At 36.2% G+C, this 25190-nt stretch overlaps 1 protein-coding gene across 1 annotated transcript; it reads left to right on the forward strand.

Moving 5' to 3' along the window:
- The first annotated feature begins 239 nt into the window (after nt 1-239).
- On the forward strand, nt 240-24511 carry LOC100760209 (tear acid lipase-like protein). Its single transcript, XM_027406773.1, has 10 exons — nt 240-341; nt 553-670; nt 1683-1881; nt 3210-3319; nt 5418-5554; nt 17178-17321; nt 18203-18274; nt 20458-20529; nt 21108-21293; nt 24422-24511. Exons 1-10 carry the CDS (start codon nt 240-242, stop codon nt 24509-24511), a joined length of 1230 nt encoding a protein of 409 aa, XP_027262574.1.
- The last annotated feature ends 679 nt before the right edge of the window (nt 24512-25190 follow it).

A 25190-nucleotide genomic window follows, 5' to 3' on the forward strand; every position in this document is an offset into this window, starting at 1 on the left:
AAGTTTCATGAAAAGCTAAGGGGCAGAAAGGTAGTTTTCTGAACAGCTTGGGCAATTAATTTGAATTTCATCTAAGTTGTCTTTTGGAAAGTATAGAGATATTTCTGAGTCTTATAGAATGACATGGCCAACTTTCAAGTAAGGAAGGTGACAGATAGACATAATGCATATCCAATAACCTGAGTTTACATGGAGACATGTACTGTATCAAGCTAATACCTACCTCCCAGCAGGTTTAAATGTGGTGGCTACTGAAAACAATTTGCCTTGTTCATGTAATTGGAAACATACTTTGTTTGTTGAAACCCAAACCGAAGAACCCTGAAGCCAATATGAATATTGTAAGTTATTCTGATTAATCAACACACTTCAAAGATTCACCTCTATTAGTTTCACTCATTCTTTCCCAATTGTTGCATGTACGATAACCTGAAATTTCTCTTTACACAGAAATTGTTAATATACTCTATAAAGGAAATTTACTGAAGAATCACAAAAGTGTCCAGACGACCAAACTAATGAAAGTCAATATGTTTTCTCTTCCACATTTAGAGTGAGATTATTTCCTATTGGGGCTATAAATGGGAAGTGTATGAAGTTGTGAGTGGTGATGGTTACATTCTTCCAATTTACCGGATTCCATGCGGGAAGAACGAGACCATGGATTCATGTAACAGTGAGTGACAACAAGTACTGAGATTTAAATGCATTCTGTGAAAATCCCTCCATCAGTTACCTCTAATAAGAAGCTTCCAAACCTCCCTGGATTCCACATGCAAATCAGGAGTATGTGTGATACCTGCCATGGTAGTTCGTATTACTACACAAATAAACACCATCTGTCTCATAAATTTAGATTTTGCAGAGGATAAAAGCTCAGAATCCCTGCCTAAAAGGCCAAGAACCTCTAAGCCCACTGACTCTGTAATGCTTGAGTTGCTGCTGTGAGAGTTCACAATATCCTTCTAGGTGATGATTGCTGCTCCTGGTTCATTCTGACTATATGTTTAGATGTCCCACAGATGATATTCATGTTCAATGACTTATTGTTGTAGTTATTTATTATATAATTTTCATATTGTCATTTGCCTTACATGAGTTTAAACTTTTTACTAGAAAATAATAAAGCTTGAAAATTTTATAAATTAAAAACTTTAGGGAAATTCATATCTATTCAATAAGGAGCAGGAAGAAAATGGGATCTAATGAGCACAGTGATTATTTTACTCTGAAGAAACTGCATGATTTTTATTTATATAGCATGAGGATAACCAGCTGTTAACACTTCTATTCGATTTACATCTTCATTATGGCAAACACGCCAACAAACAAAAAAACAAGCCTTGTTGCCTTTAATCACAGCATTAGGGAGGCAGAAGCAAGTGGATCTGTTGAGTTTGAGGCCACCCGGCTTGACATAACAAGTTCCAGGCCATTCAGGCTTATACATGGAGACAGTATCACGAAACAAAAACAAACAAGCAAAAACCCGAATCCAACAGTTCTATGATGAGTGAAAATATTATCAAGTATTTCCTAGGGAGGAAATAGATGTCAAAGAGGATAATAGAAGATGCAAATATGAGAATGCTGCAATGACATACATGCATAAAATATAATGAGCTCCATTATTTTGTGTTCATAAAAGTCAATAATAAATAACAAATATGTTTTCTTTTCAGCCCCAAAGACAGTAGTGTATTTGCAGCATGGCTTGACTCTATCTGCTTCTTCTTGGATTCTCAACCCTCCCAGTAGCAGCTTGGGCTTCCTTCTGGCAGATGCTAATTTTGATGTGTGGCTGGGGAACAGCAGAGGCAATAATTATGCCATGAAACATGTGTACCTAGACCCAAATTCTGAAGCATTCTGGGATTTTAGGTAAGAGGAAACATCTTTTATCTTGGTTTGTTTTCCTTAAAGCTATGTTTAACACTTATAAGTTGTCACAAATTTACTCAATGACTAAAATAACTTCATTAAAATGTCATAAGAATAATATTTTGAATAATATATGATTTACTTTTAGTGTGTGTGTCTATGTGTCTGTGTGTATGTGTATGTATGTGTGTGTATGTATGTGTGTATGCATGTGTGTGCATGTAGAATGTGTGTATGTGTGTGAGTGTGTGTATGTGTGTATGTATGTGTGTGTGTATGTGGGGGTGTGTGTACATATGGATGTGTGACTATGTGTGTGTGTGTGCATGTGTGGTGTATGTATTTACATGTGTGTATGTGTGTGTGAGTGTGTGTGTGTGTGTGTGTGTGTGTGTGTGTGTGTGTGTGTGTGTGCGTGTATGGAGCACATTGGTCCCAGGATTTGCATCCATCGCCCTAGAGCTGGAGTTTAGATGTCTGTGAGATGTTATTGAGACAAGTAAGTCTCCTGAAGCATGGAGACATCTCCAGCTCCTTGAATGAATGATATTTTAAAAGGTTGATAGGTAAATGTTTGCCTAAAATTTTATATTATTAATTTAAAGATAAAAGCAAATTTTAAATATCATTTCTATATATCTCCTTACTTGTAAGTACTAATCACTTTGCTATTTTGTCTCCTTCTTTTAGGAAATATTTCATTGAGGTATATTTGAATAGATAAAGCGTTCATATTTTGTTCATACAACTTGATGAGCATATGCTTAACTTCTAATCATCTATATTTTTTATTTTTTACTTTTGTTGAGGCTTTTATATTTATGAAAACAAAAACAGGGAAGGAATAAGAGGAACAAAACGTACAAGGTTCATTTCTATCACAAAATGTCAGAAAATCATTGAGAAACTTCTTCCTGTTTCCATTTTTGAAAATACTCTAATTTATTGATCATTTTAACATGTCTTACTCACATACAAATAAAAACTAGACATACATATGTCATGGGAATATTATCTGGCATATTATCTAATAAATTCAGATGTAGAACAAATGCAATTAGAGATATAGTAAGTCACTTAAATAGCTCTGATCCTTGACTCTGTTCAAAGGGACCAAACAAAAGATCATTTCACAGCATTGTGAGCATTGTAGGAAATGGGGGTGTGTGATGGGGAGCATGATGCAGAGCATGCAGTAGATATTTGATTAGTGTTATCTCAGTACCCATGCGTCTCTTTGGAAATTTTTTTCAAGTCAGGGTTTCCCCTGAAAAGATAATGCTTAATTATTATAATTAACCAAACTCCTTAATTTCTGTTTTATACAGTTTTGATGAACAAATAAAATTTGACATTCCAGCCATCATTGATTTCATTGTGAACAAGACAGGACAGAAACAAATCTACTATGTTGGCCATTCCCAGGGCACCCTTCTTGGTATGCTGTGAGAGACTAAAATCTGCCCATCTTGTAATTTTTAATTGTAAACCACATAAGCATTCTTTAAAAATAACTTCATTTATAGAAATGACATTTTGTCAGTATTTACAAACATTCAGACTAGCCAAAAAATGAATTCATTTGTTGCAGTGGTTTAATTTGCTAACAGACAGCCATGTTTGTTGTTGTTTGGCACAGAGTATTGCTGCCTACCCCGGCTGGGTTCCACCATGCAAGCCTCTGACTCCACTTCTCAAATGGTTGATTACAGGCATGGCTGATTGCACTTGGCTAATCTTCAAAATAGCAGATAGAATAATAGATACATTCATTATCTGCTCTTTAAAATAATCATCATTTCAAAGAAATGAGATATGTGAACAATGCAAAAATGTGATAGAGTCACTTGGGATTCTTAGCACTTTCCAAAACTAAGCTTAACAAATTGTTTTTTGATATCCTTAACTGATTTCTGAGGTCCCAGTGAGCATCCACAGAGCTTTGAGTAGTATTTTGCTGGAATAATCTGAGGCATGCTAATTTACATAATGTGACTACAAGAAAAAATGCATGCTTCCAAACCTTATACTCCCTGGAAAAACATTTCTAAACAATTTGCATGCAACTGGTTTGAAAATAGCCTTCTTACTGCTTGAGTACTTTGCTGGCAGTTAGCTACCATGCACATAGTACACTAAGGAAATTTACTTCTCCTGAAACTCACAGTCTATTTAGGAAAGATAAGGGATCAATAGCACAGGCCCTCATATTTACTGGGCCACATGTTTTCTCTTGAGGATGTCTTTGGAGGATATTCATTCTATGATGCTAAGTAGTGTCTGGAGTGTCTACTAACTAGATGGGAATTGTAACAAGCAAAATTGTCTTCTCATGTTAGTAATGTTCCCTAAGATCAAAGAAATCCTTAATGAAGAACTAGTGCAAAAATGGAATAATATTTACCAAATTTTATTGTGTTTGTGTACACACACAAGGCCTGGGATTGGAGGACCATACAAGTAGAAGCTATAAATATCATTCTCCAGCCATAGAAGAGGGAATATCCAACTATTAGAGAAGATTTTAATGATAAAACAAAAATTAATTTGAAATTTTGGTGCCCATTAAATTTTTATGTCTTTTTCTAAAGATAGTCTACTCAGCCCTCATAACCAATCATCTAAATGTGAAGGTGTATACAAGTTTTCCATGCAAACAACTTTCAGTATGACCAGAAGGAAAATACTTAAAAGATCAATGTAACAGAAATGTAACATTCTAGATTCCAATTGTAAGAGAGATTAATTAACAATCAGGAAATACTTGATTTTTCTAGATTTGTCACTTTTTAATTTTTACATTTTTAATTTTTATTTATTTATTTTGTTAATGAAATGTATTCATTTATTTTACATCACAGCCACAGTTTTCTGTCCTTCCTCTACTCTCATTCCCATCCCCCACCCAACCCTCCCTACTCCTGTTTCTGACCAGAGAGCAGAAGGATTCCCATGGGTGTCAACAAAGCATAACATATCAAGTTGAGGAAGGACTAAGCTCCTCTACTTGTATTGAGGCTTCGCAAGGAAACCCAGAATGAGGAATAGGTTCCTGGAAACCAGGGTCTTCACAAGGGAACCCACAGAAACAACTAACCTGGGCTCATAGGAGTTCAAAGACTCTGGATGGACAGCAGGGAGCCTGCATGAATTTGACCTAGGTCCTCTGCATATGTGTGCCAGCTGTGCAGCTTGATCTACTTGTGAGACCCCTAGTTGTGGTTGCAGGGCCTGTCCCTAATGCTCTGGCTAATTAGTCACTTATTTTTTTTTTGTAATACAGCATACTAAGTTATTGAATATTTAGTTAAACAAACAAAACCTTTCACAGTGACAGTTAAAATGAGGTCCACATCAAATGTAGCTTAAAGAAAGTAACCTAGTGGTGTTCTTCCAGGTGAATCAAATTACCCAAGCAAAGTTTCACAAATATGACAAAGAATACATGTAGAGTCTCTGTTGTGATTAAAAATGACACAGAACTTGGAACCAAGAGAGAATAGGAAAAAGTAATCTATTCTCTTGTTTTCTTTCAGCTTATGGGGCATTTGCAACAAACCCACAGGTGGCACAGAAAATTAAAGCCAACCTTGCCCTGGCCCCTGTTGTGACTACCAGGTATCTGTCAGGTGCCTTTCGCACGATTGCATACGTTGACCCAACAGTGATCAAGGTTTGTAATACTTTCTAGGACCCCCTCAGAAATAGAAGTTAGGTGCAGTTTTCAAGAATATTAATGGTACCCGGCTAAAGACCAGAGATGCTAAGGCAATATCATGCTGCCTCTCTGCTTGGAGTCTTTGTAACCACACAGCTCCCCCACAGCTGGTACTGTATGTCACAGGTTGCCAGGTCTTGTTATCCACCAGTTGACCAAGGTTCTTTTTTTTTTCTTCTTACCCATCTACTTTTCTTATCTACTGAAACCTTTATTAATAGATTTTATCATACAACTGTGCAATCTGCATTTGTTTTTAAAGTTTTCTATCATTTCTGGTTTTCAGGCTGAAATTACAATAGAGTGAACGGAATTATCCCCTTTTATCTTCTCTTTCTTCCTATAGACTTGACTGTAGCATTCACTTTTCCCTGTTGTTTTAAAACTCATTTTAATCCCATCTTGTACAAAGTACTGAAAATATATTAATTATAAATGCTTTAGTTTGCAGAAAAGCTTTAGTTGGATAGAGGGTTTTGCATTATAAACAGTCTACTGATCACATATCTTTTGTATTCTTGCTAGAGTTTGTCTCTTTAAAATAGTGAGTCATCTAACTGACATTGAGTTTTATTTTGTTTGGCTTTTACTTGCAATTATGGCCAATGACTCAGCATCATTTCATTTATACAGCGAGTTGCACCTGACTCTTCTTAACTAATACTTTCTGATTTTTTTGTTTTATGCATTTACATAGATACATTCTCTAAAGCAGATAAAACTGCCAGCTGTTCTTTTCTCATACATGATAATGATTAACAGCCTCTACTCAGGGATATTAAGAACAGAGAAAACCACTTTCTTAATCTTACTTGGAACTCTCTTGTCCTAGTTTAGTTGCAGATCAGATAGTGGAACATTTAGCCTTGTCAAAACCTACATGTCTGGATCAGTCCCATGCTGGGACTATCAGACTGGGGAGCAAGAGTTCCAAACCCCAGGAACATGGGTTTCTGTGAGGAAACCTCAGAAATCTATGGGACCTCCTGTAGAAGCCCAGTATTTATCCCTAGCATAGGTGTGGACTTTCAGAGCCCATTCCATATAGAGGAATACTCCCTGATCCAAGACACACGGGGGTGGGCCTAGGCCCTATCCCAAAGGATATGAAAGACTCTGATGACCCCCTATGGAAGGCCTCACCATCCAGGGGGAGCAGAAAAGATATGTGACAGATAAGGTTTTAGTTGGGTGGGGGGGGATGGGGAGTTCGGGTGGGAGAAGGGAACTGGGATTGTCATGTAAAACAATCCTGTTTCTAATTCAAATTAAAAAGTTGGAAAAACAAACAAACAAACAAAAAAAAAAAACAAATCCTACATGTCAACTCTAAAGTTCAAAAAGGTGTTTTCTCTATAGATCAAATACTTTTCCTTTTTAATGTTTGTTTTTATTCATGCATATTTGGATGTGTCTGTGTAAGTGCATAGTGTGTGTGTGTGTGTGTGTGTGTGTGTGTGTGTGTGTGTGTGTGTGTGCATGTGTGTGTGTTTACTCAGAGGACCATTAGAAGCCCTGGAATTGGATTAAAAGCAGCTGAGATCTGCCTGATATGGTTGCTGAGAATGGAACTCATGTCTCTGGAACAGCAGAAAGCCCTCTTATCACTAAGCATCTCTCCAGCACCCACATCTTTTTTTCAAAGTTATTTTTTTTAATTTTGTTATTTACACCATTTAAAGTCAGCATGCGTTTTTGCTAACTAAACAAAGCACAAATTTAAACAAGTATGCAGAGAGTTGGTATTTTCATGTGTTAGTGGTAATCCCAGGCTTTAGTGACTGAACCATCTCTGTTAGCCTGTTATTTGGAACTTCAAACAATCAAAAACAGAGTATCTTTTCATTCAATTAATGCTTCATTAACTTTTCTGGGTTTGTTTTCCTTGATATCTGATAGTCTGTTGATAATCTATGGCAAAAATTTATTTCATTTTTTTGAAACTGCATCTTACAATCTTGATAAACTCATTAGCTTTGCACACTTTTTTGAAGATGTCATGTTTTATGTTAAGAAGATGAGTTTTTCTTAATTGCAGTCTTTCTGTTTTTAGTTTTTATTAAATTCTTTAATTACTACTCATATTACATATCCATCCCCCTCATTCCCTCACCCTACCATCTTCCATTGTTTCCCACCAATCCCCCCAACCCATCCCCCAACTCCTCCCCAGGGATAGTGAGGCCCTCCACCAGGGGCCATAAAAGTTTGTCATATCATTTGGGGGAGGGCCTAGGCCCTCCTTGCTGTATCTGGGCTGCAATAGTATCCCTCCATAGGGAATGGACTCCCAAAGTCCATTTGTGCTCTAGGGATAAAGACTGGCTCTATTGCTAGAGGTCCCAGAGATTGTCTTGGCCTCCTAGCTGGCACCCACATTCAGAGGGCTTGGTTTGGTCCAATGCTGTTTCCCCAGCTTTATGACTAGGGTCTCCATGCTCTCACTAGGTCAGGTCAACTGTTTCTGCAGCACCATTTTGGCTCCTTTGCTCAACCCTTCTCCCTCTTCACAACTGGATTCCAGGAATATGGTTCAATGCTTAGCTGTGGGTGCTTGCATCTGCTTTGAACAGCTACTGGATGAAGGCTCTAAGAATGATAACCAAGGTAGACATCAATCTCATTATAGGGGAAGGGCACCAATGTCATTTTCTCCACCACTGCTTGGATTCTTAGTTGGGGTCATTCCTGTGGATTCCCTAATAGTTCCCCTGTGCCAGACCTCTCTCCAAACCTGTACTGTCTCCCTCTTTCAAGGCTTCTCCTTTCTTGCCCTCCTCTATTCCCCTCCTGTTTCATTCCTCTTGTTCTCCTCCCCAAACCCTTGTTCCCTTCCCACCTCCTTCCACCCCCCCATTCTCCCACCTTGTTCTGGGGTTCTTGTCCCTCTCCTCTTCTTCAAGGGAGTAAGCAATCTTCTCTTGGTGTCCTCCTTCTTTCCTAGCTCCTCTGGCAGTGTGGATTATAGATTGGTAATTCTTTGCTCTATGTCGAAAAATCATATATGAGTGAGTACATACCATGTTTATCTTTTTTGTGACTGGTTTACCTCACTGAGGATGGTTTCTTCTAGTTCCATCCATTTGCCTGAAAATTTCAAGACCCATTGATTTTTTTCCGCTGAGTAGCACTCCATTGTAAATGTACATTTTCTGTATCTCTTCTTCAGTTGAGGGGCATCTAGGTTGCTTCCAGTTTCTGGCTACTACAGATAATGCTGCTATGAACATAGTTGAACATATTTCCTTTGATGGGGAATGTGCTGTGTATGTTCATCTTATTGATTATTGAATAAAGTATTGTTTTGCCAATGAGGCAGCAAGTTAGGCAGGACTAGGAGTCAAAAAGGATTCTGGGAAATGTAGTAGCAAAGTGACATAGTGAGGAGACTCATATTTAAGAAAGGGGAAACAAGAAGTATCCCCTCTTTCCCCTCTGCTCCTCCTCTAGCGGCACAATGTGATCAACCAGCAAGGGAGGGTGCCAGCGGAAGGCATCCTCTATAAGATAAGTCTGTCTTATAAAATATATAGATTTATGATAATTGAGACTGAGCTAACAGATGAGAATCCTAGTCATTGGGCAAGCAGCTTTGTACCTGATACAACTTTCTGTATATTCATTTGGGCCCTAACTCAGGTGGGCAGCTGGCATAAAGCACACACATGGAGATGGGGCTCGGCAGCTTTTGGTGGAAAGATTTATAACAGTCCTTAGTGTATGAATGTGCATTCTTTGGGTATATGCCCAAGAGAGGAATTGCTGGATATTAAGGTAGACCGATTCCCATTTTCCTGAAAAACTGCCATACTGATTTCCAAAGTGGTTGTACAAGTTTGCACTCCCACCAACAATGAGGAGTGTTCCTCTTTCTCCACATCCTCTCCAGCATAGACTGTCATTGGTGTTATTGATTTTAGCCATTCTGATAGGAGTAAGATGGTATCTCAGAGTGGTTTTGAGTTGCATTTCCCTGGTGGCTAAGGATGTTGAGCACTTTCTCAAGTGTCTTTCAGCCATTTTAGATTCCTCTGTTGAGAATTCTCTATACAGTTCTGCACTCCACTTTCTAATTGCATTGCTTGTTGTTTGGTGACTAGCTTCTTGAGTTCATTGTATATTTTGGTTATCAGCACTCTATCAGATATGGGGTTAGTGAATATATTTTCCCATTCTGTGGGCTGGCATTTTGTCTTGCTGACTGTGTCCTTTGCCTTACAGAAGCTTCTCAGTTTCAGGAGGTACCATTTATTAATTGTCGATCTCAATGTTTGTGCTACTGTAGTTATGTTCAGGAAGCAGTCTCCTGAACCAATTTGTTCCAGGGTACCATCTTCCTTCTCTTCTAGGAAGCTCAGTGTGGCTGAATTTATGTTGAGGTCTTTGATCCATTTGGACTTAAGTTTTGTGCATTGTGATAGACATGGATCAATCTGCAGTCTTCTGCATGTCTGAATCCAATTATGTCAACACAATTTTTGGGTGGTGCTTTCTTTTCTCCATTGTATAACTTTGGCTTCTTTATAAAAAAATCTGATGTTTGTAGGTGTTTAGGTTAATATCAGGAGTTTTCAATTTGATTCCATTGGTCTATCTCTCTATTTTTGTGCCAATACCAAGCTGTTTTCAGAACCATGGATCTATAATAGAGCTTGAATGCAGGGATGGTGATACCTCTGGATGTTTCTTTATTGTATAGGGTTGTTTTGGCTATCCTGTGCTTTTTGTTTTTCCATATGAAGTTGAGTACTGTTCTTTCAAGGTCTGTAAAGAATTGTGTTGGGATTTTATGGGAATTTCACTGAATCTGTAGATTACTTTTGGCAAGATTGCCATTTTCACTATGTTGATCCTACCTATCCAAGACCATGGGAGATCTTTCCATTTTCTGGCATCTTCTTTAATTTCTTTGTTTAAAGACTCAAAGTTCTTACTATACAGTTCTTACTATACTTACTATTTCACATTTTTGATTAGCATTACCCAAAGGTATTTTATGTTGTTAGTTGTTTTTGTAAAGGGTGATGTTTCTTTGACTTCTTTCTCAGTGCATTTATCATCTGTATGTAGTAGGGCTACAGATATTTTTTTAATTAATCTTGTATCCTGCCACTTTGCTGAAGGTGTTTACCAGCTGTAGGAGTTCCCTGGTAGAGTTTTTTGGGTCACTTATGCAAACTATCATGTCATCTGCAAATAGAATAGTGTTAGCTATTCTTTGAAATCCTGGTAAAATTCTGCAGTGAATCCATATGGCCCTGGGCTTTTTTTTTTTTTTTTTTTTTGGTTAGGATACTTTTGATGACTGCTTCTATTTCATTAGGGGTTATAGGTCTGCTTAAATTGCTTATCTGTTCTTGATTTAATTTTGGTAAGTGATATCTATCCAGGAAAATTTCCATTTCCTTTAGATTTTCCAATTTTGTTGAGTACAGGTTTTCAATGTATGACTTGATGATTCTCTGGATTTCTTCAGTGTCTGTTGTTATGTCCCCCTTTTCATTTCTGATTTTGTTAATTAGCATGCTTTTTCTCTGCCCTTTAGTTAGTTTGGATAAATGTTTGTCTATCTTGTTGACTTTCTCGAAGAACCAACTCTTTGTTTCATTGAGTCTTTATAGTGTTTTCCTAGTTTCTACTTTATTGATTTCAGCCCTCAGTTTATTTCCTGGTGTCTACTCCTATGGGGTGGGTTTTCTTCCTTTTATTCTAGGGCTTTCAGTTGTGCTATTAATTCTCTAATGTGACTAATCTCCAGTTTCTTCATGTGGGCACTTAGTGCTATGAACTTTCCTCTTAGCACTGCTTTCAAAGTGTCCCATAAGTTTGGGTATGTTGTGCCTACATTCTCATTAAATTCTAGGAAATCTTTAAATATTTTTATTTCTTCCTTGACCCAGGAATGGTGCAATTGGGCATCATTCAATTTCCATGAGATTTTCAGTTTGTGCAATTAGTGTTGTTGTTGAATTCTAACCTTAAAGTATGGTGGTCTGATAAGATACATGGGGCTATTCCATTTTTTTTTTTTTTTTGTATCTGTGTAGGTTTGCTACCTTGCCGAATATGTGGTCAATTTTAGAGAAGGTTCCATGTTGCGCTGAGAAGAAGGTATATTCTTTTGTGTTTGGATGGATGTTCTATAGATGTCTGTTAAACCCAATTGGGTCAAAACTTCTGTTAGTTCTTTTTTTTTCTTTGTTATATTTCTGTCTGGTGGTCCTATCTAGTGGTGAGAGCCCTGTGTTGAAGTCTCCTACTATAAGTGTGTGAGGTTTTATGTGTGATTTGAGCTTTAGTAATGTTTCTTTTACAAATGTGGGTGCCTTTGTATTTGGGGCATAGATATTCAGGAGACTTCATCTTGATGGACTTTTCCTGTGATGTGTATGCAATGCATATTTCTTTGGATTGATTTTAGTTTGAAGTCTAATTTATTAGATATTAAGATTGCTACACCAGCTTGTTTCTTGGGTCCATTTGATTGGAAAGCCTTTTCCCAACCCTTTACTCTGAGGGAAAGTCTAACTTTGACATTGAGATGTGTTTCTTGTATGCAGCAGAAGGATGGATTCTGTCTTCGTATCCATTGTATTAGCCTGTATCTTTTTATAGGCAAGTTAAGACCATTGACATTGAGTGATATTAATGACCATTGATTGTTGATTCTTGTTTGTTTTGGATTTGTTGGTGGTGGTCTTATTATGTGTGGATTTTCCCCCTGTTTTCTTTTGGTGTTTGGTAAAGTGGGATTATCTATTGCTTATGGTTTTTGAGTGTAGTTTATCTTTGTTGCATTGGTGTTTTCCTTGCAGTAATTTCTGTAGGGCTAGATTCGTGCATATATGTTGCTTAAATCTGGTTTTGTCATGGAATATCTTTTTTCTCCATCTATCGTGATTGAAAGCTTTGCTGGACATAGTAGTCTGGGATGGCATCCATGTTCCCTTAGCTTTTTTAGAACAGCTCTCCAGGATCTTCTGGCTTTCAAAGTTTCCATTGAGAAGTCAGGTGTAATTCGATAGGTCTGCCTTTATGTTACTTGGCCTTTTTCTTTTGCTGCTCTTAGTATTTTTTCTTTATTGTGTAAGTTTGGTGTTATGATTATTATGTGGTGAGGGGACTTTTTTGTGGTCCAATCTATTTGTTGTTCTGTAAGTTTCTTTTACTTTCATAGGCATATCCTTTTTTAGGTTGGAAGTTTCCTTCTATGATTTTATTAAATAGGTTTTCTGTACCTTTGAGCTGGTTTCTTCACCTTCTTCTATCCCTATTATTCTTAGGTTTGTTCTTTTTGGTGTCCCATATTTCCTGGATATTTTGTGTTAGGGATTTGTTGGACTTGAGATTTTCTTTGGTCTATTTTCTTTGGTCTTCAACACCTGAGATTTTCTCTTCCATCTCTTGTATTTTATTGGTTATACTTAGATCAGTGGTTCCTGATTGTTTACCCAGCTTTTCTATTTCCAGCATCCCCTCATTCTGTGTTTTCCTTATTGTCTCTGATTCTGCTTTCAAACTGTGAAGTGTTTGAGTTGTTTCCTTTACTTATTTGGTTGTTTTTTCGTGACTTTCTTTCGATTCTTTAAGAGATTTGTTTATTTCTTGAATTTTTTGGTTTATTTTTCCTCCATTTCATGTAACTTTTTGTTTGTTTTTTCTTCTATTTCTTTAAGGGATTTTCTTGTTTCCTCTTTAATGGTCTCTATTATCTTCATAAGAAAAATTTTAAGGTTCATCTCTTCTTCATCCTCTGTGTTGGGCTTCTCAGCTCTTGCTGGTGTGGAGTCACTAGATTCTGGTGGTGTCATATTGGTCTTTCTGTTGTCAAGTGTGTTCTTATTCTGTCATCTTCCCATCCCTTCTTCCAGTGGGTGCAGGTGGGGTCTCTCTCTCTCTCTTCTAGTCTCCTCAAGCAAAGGGCAGAGGGCAGTGGGAGAACCAAGAGTGAGGTGTGTCTGGACTCAGAGTGGACCTTCCGGTCTGGGTGGGTCCACGCTACTCTAGGAGCATGCTCAGAAAGAAGCTAGGAGGATGTAGTGGGGGAAGTTTGGGGCATAGTGGCACTCAGACTCACCTCAGGTGGCAGGCAGAGGGCAGGCAGAGGGCAGAGGGCAGAGATGTTTTTTGTCTTTAGAACATTTGCTTTCGATGTGTGTATGTTCACATGTGTATTTATGTTTCTGTGTGGGTTATTGTGAATGTGTTGTTCTTTTGCTAAGGCCAAAAATGAGCAACTTAATGATGCACACACATGGCAAGTGCAAACTAACTATTATGGATTCAGGGGGAAACTTTTTTTACTTTTAAGATGGTTATAGTATTAATTACAGTTGTAACATCTGTTATACTTATTTGGGTGTGTGTGTGTGTGTGTGTGTGTGTGTGTGTGTGTGTGTGTGTGTGTGTGTGTGTGTGTGTATTCATACACTTGGTGGAAAATGTGTACGGTTTTTGTGGGAAGGCACAAATGTATGCAGCTGCTCTTGCATATTTGTGCACCTGCATGAGGAGCCAAATGTCAGTGTCTGGAGAATTTCTGACTTAGTCTTGTCTTCTTTTGAGACAGCATTTCTCAGCAAACTCAGGACTCACCAATTGGCTAGACCACTGGCCATTGGACTGAGGATCTGCCTGACTCTTCTAACCCTGGGTTTGGGCAGTAGACATACACCTGGCTTTTGGGCTTCTTAGGATTTGAACTCATGCTCTAATGCAGCAGATGCTTTCCCAGCTGAATCATCTCAGCCCCATGCATTGTTTTGTAGTTCTAGTATGCCGAGAATGTCAATAACAAACATATATTCAATGTTGTTGATATGTCATCTCTTTCTATGGAAATTACCTCTTGATTATCATTCCTTTTCAGTCAGTTAATATGGTCCATTGTGTCTACAGATTTTTCTGAAAGTTTAGTCCCATTTTCATTTCATTGACAAACCTTACTTCTTCTTAATATATTATTGGTTTTTTATATTGATATTCATTCTTTCAAAACATTAAGATGTCTTGGCATTTAGAGTTCTGCAAGCTATTACTTGCTGCTAGCTTTCCTTCCAACCTTCTTTTCTAATTATAGTGCCAGGGTAAGGAAAACCTCTTGAAATAGCTGGAAACGACTCTCTTTGCTTCACTTCTATCAAAGGCATTGTGTAATTATAGATGCTTTGGTATTTGGGAGATTTCAGTAGTGAAATAATCTGGTTATGGATTTTGTTTATTTGAAAGTTTAACCAACAAATGATATTTTACTAGCCCAATCTTTCTAACACTTGTTTTCAAACAGTCTGTCTATTGAATCTATTGAAGTGATATTATTATTATGGAATTATTTCCTAGTGACTCATTTAAGAGATGCAGGATACTGTTAGGTGTTGTGGTGCACATTGGTAATTGCTGTAGGCAGTAACACTGAGGCTGAAGGATCACTGTGACTTCCAGGCCAGCCTGGTATATAGTGCCAATCCTCATCTCAACACAAAGTGATGCTTCTTTATATGTCTCAGTCTCTACTGAATTATTTGGCCAGCCTTTCAGCTCTGATAAGCTTGGCTAGAGGTGTCATTTGATAATTTCCTGGAGGAATCAAGCCCTGGGTTTATTGACTTTATTTATTTATTTATTTATTTATTTATTTATTTATATTAGATCGAATTAGAAACAAGACTGTTTTACAAGTCAATCTCTGTTCCCTCTACCTCCCCTTCTTACCCACATGCTACCAACCCCCCACCCCAATCCTCCTCTTCTCCCCAGGAAGGGTAAGGCCCTCCATGGGGGATCCCCAAAGTCTGTATCATCCTAGGCAGGGCCATTACCATATACTCTTGATTTAAAAGAAAAGTACTTCTAATATTTCTTGTATCATTAGCCATTAATTATATTGGTTTCTTTACTTGTGAATAACCTTATTTTAACTAAGTACATAAATAATACTTTTGTTAGTGATAACATTTTAAATTTAGAGGCTTGAGCCATGGCTTAGTGGTTGTGAGTACCTTTCTTGAAGAGGGCTGGAGTTGTGCTCCAATGACCTGTACCCACTGCCACCTGAAATTTCATCTCTGAGAACCTGACTCCCTCTTCTGATCTCTGTGGGCAATGTACATAGGCACATATTTACATATATAAAAATAAAACATACTTTAAAAGAATTTTAAATATAGAGCTTTTTAAAATTTCACTGACAATTTAAAGATGTTGCTTTATACTTTTTCTATTTTTCCCAGTGTTAAAAAACAATCAGTTACCATGGTCATAAGATTTCCTCAGTATAATGTTCTTTTCTCCTAGACCATTGGATTTTTCTCATTCTTATTTAAATCAATGTATCACATGTCTCTGTAAAACTTGTGTATCCTTTTTTAGTCTTAAGTCCATTAAGTTTGATGCTGATACAGCAAAATAGATGAATTAAATAAACCTTGAAAGTTTATGAGTTCAGGGCTTTGATGGGCACCCATTTGGTCTGCACTCAGTCTACACAAAGTACATGCATGGTTTTCTTATCACCATCTGGGTATAGAGTATCTTGATATGGCTTTCACTGTAGCATGTTAATGTCTCCTAGAACATTATTCTTCATAAGAGTCTCTATTTTTTTCTAAGACATTACATAGACTGTTGAAAATTTTTTTATTAAATTCTAGAGACATCAAAAGTCTGGATACTTTAATCAGTATTCTCATTGCTGTGACCAAGAGCATGTTTTTTTATTTGTTTTTGGTTGTCCTTATGACACAAATCTAAAACATGTTTTCCTGATAAATTTGGTAAATTTGATTCTATTCAAAAAAGAGAAGGGTATCTGTTTTCCCTCTGTATGAATATTAGAAATCAGTTGCTTTTTGTGCTGTTTTATCAAGTTCCTCTATTCACAGTCATTTTGGGCTTCTATTCCTTACTTTTCAGGTAGCCTTTACAATTAGTTTGTGATATCAGACTTTTTTAATAATTTAATTTTGATAGAATCTGTTGTCATGTACTGAGCTTGTAAGTATGTAGAGGCACTTGGAGCTGTGCCTGCTGATCTGAGTTCAAACCCTGAGACCCACATGATGGAAGGAGACACCTGAATTATATCCTCTGAATTCTACCCATGCACCATGGCATACAAAACTTTATAAAATATTCTTAAGCGTCATGTACTATAGATATTTCTTTTCATTATCTAACTTTCACAATAATTACTTTACATAGCATGTCACATATCTATTTTTTAGACATTAGTTTCTTCATTAGTTTGATAGATTTATGGCTTGCATGAATTAAAAGACACTGCTGCAGATGTAGACATAAATTTTTCAGTACTTGAAAAGCCATAATTCTCTCTCATTTAAAAAATGGCAGAGGTAATCTCCATCACCTCAGATAATTCATTATTTATAAAAGTGTTCTGTGGAGCAGAAAATAACTATTTCAGGGCATACCACTTAGGAGGCAGAAGATGTCATAGTGCACAAAACCATATAAATTTATCAGTATATTGACATGTTGCATTGCAACTCAAACTCCTTCTGTCATTGCTTCTTACTGGACAATAGTCTCAGAACCATTATTTAAATATGTCATTTTTCAGCAAGTTTTTGGAGAAAAGGATATAATGACCGGAAAAGATGACAACCATATCATTCAGTTCATTTGCCATCGGCAGACAATCGGAACTGTTTGTAATAATCTACTGACACTGCTATTCGGATATAATCCCCAAAATTTAAATGAGGTATGTGTGATTTTTGTCTTCAGGTCAGTGTTTTTTAGTAGTGATTACTAATGCTATCATCTTATTATTAGGTAGACATTAAAAATACAAAGTAATTGCTCATAATATAGAACAACTTAACTGACATAATATGAATAGCTCATTTTATAAAATTTGGCACAGTTTGCATATAATTTCAAAGTTATGAATATGGCCATAAAATCCATCTATTGTATATATGGATGAACTAATATTTTTCTCTTATTTCTTTTCAATAATCACATTAAGATTAAGACTTCTTTCCAGAAAAAAGTTTATCTCCATCACATACTATCATATATAAAACAAACAAAAACACTTAATTTCCATGCTGTGGTCAAAATCCAATCTTTCTTTTTAATTGATTCAGTAAAGATTTGATCATAAAAGTCACACAGTTCTGCAATACTATTTTAAACTCTCATACTCTTAGAAAGACACTATCCCGCTCTCATTCACCCAGCTCTCTCTCCCTACCCTCATGCTCCCAATTAGCTCAGGAAATCCTGCCCCTTCCCTTCTCCTGGGGTCCATGCATTCCTCTCTTAGAGTCCTTCTTGTTTCCTAGTTCCTTTGGTGATGAGGATTGTAGGCTGCTAATCCTTTGCTCTAGGTCTAAAATTCACATATGAATGAGATGGGGAGGAGAGGCAGGGAGAAGAGGAAAAAGAGTATCAGGAAGGTTGGGTCAGGGAAGAATAGAGGGGGGATGAGATGGGGGACTAGTGGGGCATTAGGGGAAGGGGAAGGAGAGGGAGAGAGGACTGAGATGTGAAGCCACCTTGTTTCTAATTTTAACTAATAAAAAAATAATCTCTTGGAAAAATAAAGAAAGACACTAACCATGTTTTGCTATTTCCCAGAGTCGTATTGATGTGTATGCTGGGCAAATTCCGGCAGGAACTTCAGTTAGGAGTATACTTCATTTTGCTCAGGTAAACTTTTTCTGTACTTCAATTCCTTTTCTCTTTTGCTTGAAATCTTCCCTCCTTGATGGGTTGTGTCAATACTCTATCTTGTGATGATGATGATGATGATGATGATGATGATGATGAGAGTAGATAGTAACAATGATATCTCTGATGCCAAGAGGAGAATCACTGCTCTGTGCAGAAATTTTCATTGTGAAAAGGATTTTTTCCATTCTTATGTCTTCTTCTAAGCAGTAACTTTTATTTTAAAACTTGTAAATTTTCTTGGTGATCTGAGGAAGCTGGCCTCCAGGAGAACTGAGGTTATAAACCCAGCCCAGTCCAGAAGCTTTTGACCATAGAGGGTAGAGATGATTGGTGCTAGAGCAGGATATCACAGATAGGATGACTGAACATTGTGTTATCTAAACAAGAAAATATATTTAAATTTAAAAACATAGAAAACTAGTATAAACCTTGTTACATAAAATTAATACTGATTTATAAATATCAGGTATTAGTGAAAGGTAGAAATTTTAGGTGCCTTTGAGGTATAAGCATAAATTGTGAATCATTTCCTTCATACATTTTAATATCTCCATGACAACAAAGAGGAATTAAGTTGAAAAAGGCCTTACCCTACCAAGGCCATTGCCAGGATGTGAGACAGTACCTATGATCAGGATGTATATCCTCTTATTTGGAATTTCTTCTTCATTCATGGGTATTCATTTTTTTATAATTCATGTCTGAGCTATATTATTCATTTTGCTCTGGACTCACGGGTATGAAGTTTCTGGCTCAATTGGGCAATAACCATAAGAGTGACATGTGTCAGATTTTAACAGGTATTTTGAACTCTTATCTTGACTGGAGAAATCTGTTAATCACATCTCTGTCCTCCCAGCATTCGAACACTGTGAAAAAGTCAGTGTACACATGTCTGAAGACTAGACTGCTATGAAGCCCTCATTCCTCATTGTTTTTCTAGAGCTAAAGCAATTGGGTTTTCAAAACACAGTGCTATTATTTGACAAAATTACCTTCGTCATAGGAATCATTGGAAATATTTTACACAAAATAAATTCTAAGTGAATGAGAAATAGTTCAATTGTAATTTATTTCTGATAGAAATGATACTTTGTAACAGGTGTTGAAGTCAATTAAATTTTATTTTTAAAATGTTTTTCCATAGACATCAAAATATTACCTCATTTCTTAATGTATAGCTTTATTGATGTGCATTTACATAATTTAAAAGGGTGTGTGTGTGAGTGTGTGTGTGTGTGTGTGTGTGTGTGTGTGTGTGTGTGTGTACCTGTGTGAATGTTCTTGTATGATGGTGGACAGATTGTGTGTCAGTGTCTTGGATAATGTATGCGCTTGCATGTGGTTACCAGAGAATATCCCTGAGTGTTGTTTTAAGACACTATGCAACTGCTTTCTGAGATTTCTCTCAATGTTCTGAAACTGTCTGGGGAGCTTAGGCTTTCTGTGGAAGGCTCCAGGAATCTGTTTCTCTGCCTTCTGAGCATTAGGATTTCAGGTAAAAACTACCACTATCTGGTTTTTCATTCAGGGTTGTGGCAACTAAATTTAGGTCCTGGTGCCTTCAAAGCAGACATTATACTAACTAAGATTATTCTCCAGTTCTAAAATATTTCCCTCTTAACTATTATTTACCGTTTGAATTCTATGTATAGTACTAAATTTAAATATTGTGAAGTTTAATGTTATAACAAGTTTACATTATAAAATACCTTGTGCAACACTCATCCCTTATGAAATCATAATACTAAAATTTTCACATTTCAGTGTCTTCCTACATGTGATAATATCATACATAAGTACTACTATATATATTTTGTTTTGTTTGTTTTTTAATTTTTTATTAGAATCAATCTTATTTTACATATTAATTCCAGTTCGTTCTCCCTCTGATCCTCCCATGCCCCCCCAACCCTCTCCCTCCTCCCCTTTCCACTCCACATCCATTCCCCAGGGAGAGTGAGGCACAGCATTTGGGGCAGGGCCTAGGCCCTCCCGCTGTGAATTTAGGCTGAAAGAGTGTCCCTGCATTTGTGCACTAGGAATAAATACTGGTTCCACTGCAAGAGGCCAGGCCTCCTAACTGTCACCTAAGTTCTTTAATTCCTAGTAATTTGCTATTGGAAGATTTATAAGCAACAGCATATTTTATCTTTAAGGGAATCAGAACCGGTTTAGTCCAAGCTTATAACTGGGGCAGTGAGGCTCTAAACATGCAGCACTACAATCAGGTAAGTGTCCTTTTACTGATTGTAATGATTCCTCCCTTTTGGAAAGTATATGAAAGTTCTGAAGAAATGATTATTTTTAAAAGATTGCTGAACATTTTTATACTTCCCAAGGTATTAGTAGACTGAGCCCATAGGGCAGCTTTAAAAGATTGAAAATACTTCTTTTCATAACAATTCACATAGAAATATGTATATCTATAGGTTATCCATAGTAATAGAAATGACTTATCTGTAGAAATAGAAAATAGCTTATCTATAGCTATAAAAAAGTATTTCAATAGATTATCATCTGAACTTCACAACAACCTTACAACATATCAGATAGTTATTGATATCATCATCTCAACCATAAGGATGTAAAATTCACAGGATTTCTAGTTTGATAAAGTTATTATGATATTTGATAATACTTTACCAGTAGTCCATTCCTGCCTTGACAAATGTTGAGTGTTCATAAATGCTGTCTGTGTTCTGATGTATATAATCACTGAATTGATTCATAGGTTAGAATTTAAATCTTACAGTTCCTACATTGATATGTTATAAATAAAAACATGCTATACTTCATTTTCTCTTAGTCTACTCCTCCAATATACAACTTGGAGAACATGAAGGTTCAAACTGTCATATGGAGTGGTGTAAACGATATTTTGGCAAATCCCATGGATGTTAAAAACTTGGCAGCTAAAACCAACAATCTAGTTTATCACGAGAAGACTGAAAAGTATAATCATGTGGATTTTCTAATTGGTAAAGATGTTACTGTAAAAGTTTACAAAAATTTAATTTCATTTATCAAAAAAGATCAATCAAGGTGAAGTTTTTGCATGTATTTTTCTGCTTATTTTGAAGGGTACTATGCTTTTTCTTAATGAAAAGCATTTCTTGATTTCCTCTTTCTTTTTCAAAATCTTTGATGTAGCCCTAGCTCTCCTGGACCTTGCTCTGTAGACCAGGCTGGCCTCTAACTATAGAGTCTCCTGCGTCTACCTCCTGAGTTCTGGGATTAAAGGCATGTGTGACCACACACAGGCGTAATCTTTGATTTTTAATCCTTGTATAATTTATATAAATTGTTTACATATGAAAAAGAAAGTTTAATTCTAATAAAATGTTTAATTCATCTTGCAAACTTTTCTAATTTATGCGTATTAATTTATATATCACTGAGAGGTAGACTCTGAGCACAGGGCTAAATTTTATCTGAAATAATATTCCACAATAGTGATGCAGGAAGAGGACACATGATGTGTCTCTGGTGGATGCTGACTATAAACTGCCTCTCATATTTATAGAGATGTCTTTTACTATTTATTATAAAATAAAATTTTGGGATAAACATTAAAGATAAAACCTGAGATAATTACAATCAACCATGACACACACCGTCAAAGTCCATTTCCCTGCTCAAAAAGTCCCTGTAACCACTTTTCACCATATCATCCTCTTCAGAAGGCCTTTCCTTCTCTTGTGCTATGTCTTCAAGGGAACTCCATGACACATTCCAGATAGTTGAATGTGAACACTGCCTCTCAAACCAAATGCTCTATTTCATTGGATATCAGACCACAACATAGATGAAATTCTTATAATATTTTCCCCTTTTGTCTAATAAAGGAAAAGTTCTAACTCTAACATTGTAAAACTATATACAATGAAATCATTATCATGTGTTCTCCAAATAGAAAGAAAAGGTATTGACCTTAACAAAAGGACCTATATACAACAGTAACAATTATCAAGTTAGAAATACATTCACAATGACTAGTCAATTTGTATTTGGCAAATTAGAGAAAATACTCCATCATCTGTCCACTTCTGAAGAGTCCAAAGTTTCATATCTAATTTATTTTCTAATATGATTATGGAAAACTGTAGCAGTTAATATGTAGTCTTAAATCTCATCAGAGACTTGAGAAGAACATAATATTACCTGAGCAAACAGGAATTGCAGAGCAAGCAATTTCCAAAATTATAAGAATGAAAGAAACAGCTGGCTGCTTGGATAGTCACCCTAGGTTCCTATGTGATGTTGGGGAATCCAACTTCAGGCTACAGTCCTAGAATATATGACAGACATTTTGGAGAGGCAGGAAAGTTTGAAGGACTTACCATGTTTGGAAAAGTTTGGCAATCCCTTTTCTTTGTGTCTGTTTGTCCAGTTTGGACAGCATACAGTCAACAGTTGTAGCAAGGAAGTTTCTTTCCCAAATGGCCAGCATTTGCTACAAAAAGTAAAGTCCAATTTTGGAAGTTCTTTGAGGGCCTTCAGCCTTTTTTCAGGTAGATTGGTATTTCCAGGAACAAGCATGTCTCATTGTCAAGAAAAGCCTAATGTTATTAAATCATATTATATTTCATATTCTGTAGGTCTTTGAAGTGTTTGAAGATTACCCACCTATCTAAAATATATCGCTGTGTGACTTTGAAAACACACCTAACGTGACTATAAGTTTGATGTTTAAGGATGATTATTGACCTGTATTTCTTTATTATCCTACATAGCTTTTAAGGACTAAAACTTTATGTTACATAACTAAATGAGCTGCATAGGTACAATATCTTAAACAAAAATAGAAACATATGTTCAGTATAATAAAATAACCTTGAATTGGTATCAACATACAAAATATCTTAAATAAGACTAGAAACATAAACTTTAAATTTGTATACATATACCAAAATCCATATTAATGTAAAATTGTTTAAAATTAATAGTTGCTCTAAGATGAAAGTAGATTCAGTAGTCTACCCTTTTCCCTATCATGCCTATATTCCATCTTTTTTTCTTTTCAGAAAATGGACCACTGAATCTAACTTTGAATAGGATTTTCTTGACCACATCCAGTAACTATTTGTAACCAATATCTCTAAACAGTGACGAATGTTTACAAATCCACTGAATGACCAAAAAACATCTGCCCCACCTCTTGGGAATGTGGGCATCATGTGCTTTAGACTTTTTCCTCCTGATATGGGGTGCTGGCATGTTTACAAGACCCTGAGAAAATAGAGATTATGATCAAGTCCTGGGGAATCCACCTGTTATCCAGTCTTGGTATGATGATAAATTGCAAGGCTATCTGAACTCCTGGCTGGAGTAGCCTAAGAGGCTGGACTATATTAAATAACTGTCTTGAATTTCGTTGGAGCAGTTTGTAGTCCAAAGCTGATCTTTGGATGGCATTTTACAGATTAGTGGTGTTACCACAATCACAATGTGATCATCATTGTGAGACACCTTCATCTTTTGGAGACTTCAAAGGTCACTGATAGGATTGTTCATCATTCACTGTAGAAAATGTAAACATTTTAAGTGTCATATGCAGCAGATCTAGGAAAGTATAAATGACCACAACCTATTAAATATACCCAGGATACATAGTCTTAATTCCTAAATACTTGCTTTAGACTCAAGCCTAAAATCACACACTGAAAGTTACATGAAGCCTAAAGTTAGAATTACTTAGTACTGTATGTGACCATTAATATCAAGACAGAAAATTTAAATTTGAGATAATAGTTATTAATAAAAGCTTTAAAGACAAAATAAATCCTAGGGATATAACATTAATGACAATATAATAGTCCATAGATTTTGCTTTTCTTCTGTCTCATACCAGGTGGCTCTTCTGACATAAGACAGAGATTTTGGATTTTATTTTAACAAACATGGTTGGCTTTAGAGAAGGGGACAGCCATGCTCCAACTCCAAAACCAGCTTTAGTTTTTAATTGAGTTGGGACTATATGAAGTCCAACTGCCTAACATGTCTGTAGAGAACAGGAAAACATTTTGAAAAATTCATGAAATTTTATTGTGTTGGAAGTGTGCTATGCCATTAGGTCAACTTCCTTCTTTATGGGGACTTTTTTTCACCCTTCTTTTTCAGATGCTTCATATGTCCAAAAGTCTTCAGATTCCTTCATTGGATGCTTTTAATCTCTTGGAAAGAACAAAAGAAAACCAGGCTCAGCCTTAATTTGGAGTTTTCCTTTTTGCCCTTTGAATTGCCATGCTGCTTTATGAACTATTGCCTCTCCTAATCAAGAGGTCTCTCATGTTTGATTTGAATAGTTATAATTTGATAGTATCCAAAGCTTTTTCTCCCATAGAAACAGAGGCAAAACCTCTTTCCAATTTGACACATACCCTGGTTTCCATTATGAGGTCAACACATCTGTAAAGTGTACAGGGAGATTTAGTTTAACAGTTTTGGTTTTATATTATCCAGTGTCTCTCCAAAGTTGGTGTACTCTTTTCATTAGCATTTAGAAATTTTAAGGTTAATAAAGCATGACGCATTTGATCTCTAGTGGTCACTAGTACCCTTTCAGTTGATTAATCATTTCTTTTAAAGTGATATTAGATATTTCTATAACTTCTTGTCCTTTAAGTTTTTCTGGTATACCTGTAATATGATTTATCCCAAAATATGTTTTAAAAACTGTTGTATTTTACTAAAGATTTTAATTTGTACAGGTATTCCCATAATGTCCAAAATCCCTAATAAGAATATTACAGGTATACCTCATCATTCTGTAGGGCAAGCAGTTATAGAAAGATCTAAATGAACTCTAAAAATATGCTAAATAAACAGAAAGGGGTAGTAAAGACCGCTAGAAATAGATTTTTTAACCTAATGTTAGACCCAATCTTTC

Source organism: Cricetulus griseus, chromosome 3, assembly GCF_003668045.3.
Source record: "Cricetulus griseus strain 17A/GY chromosome 3, alternate assembly CriGri-PICRH-1.0, whole genome shotgun sequence".
Taxonomy (NCBI): Eukaryota; Metazoa; Chordata; class Mammalia; order Rodentia; family Cricetidae; genus Cricetulus; species Cricetulus griseus.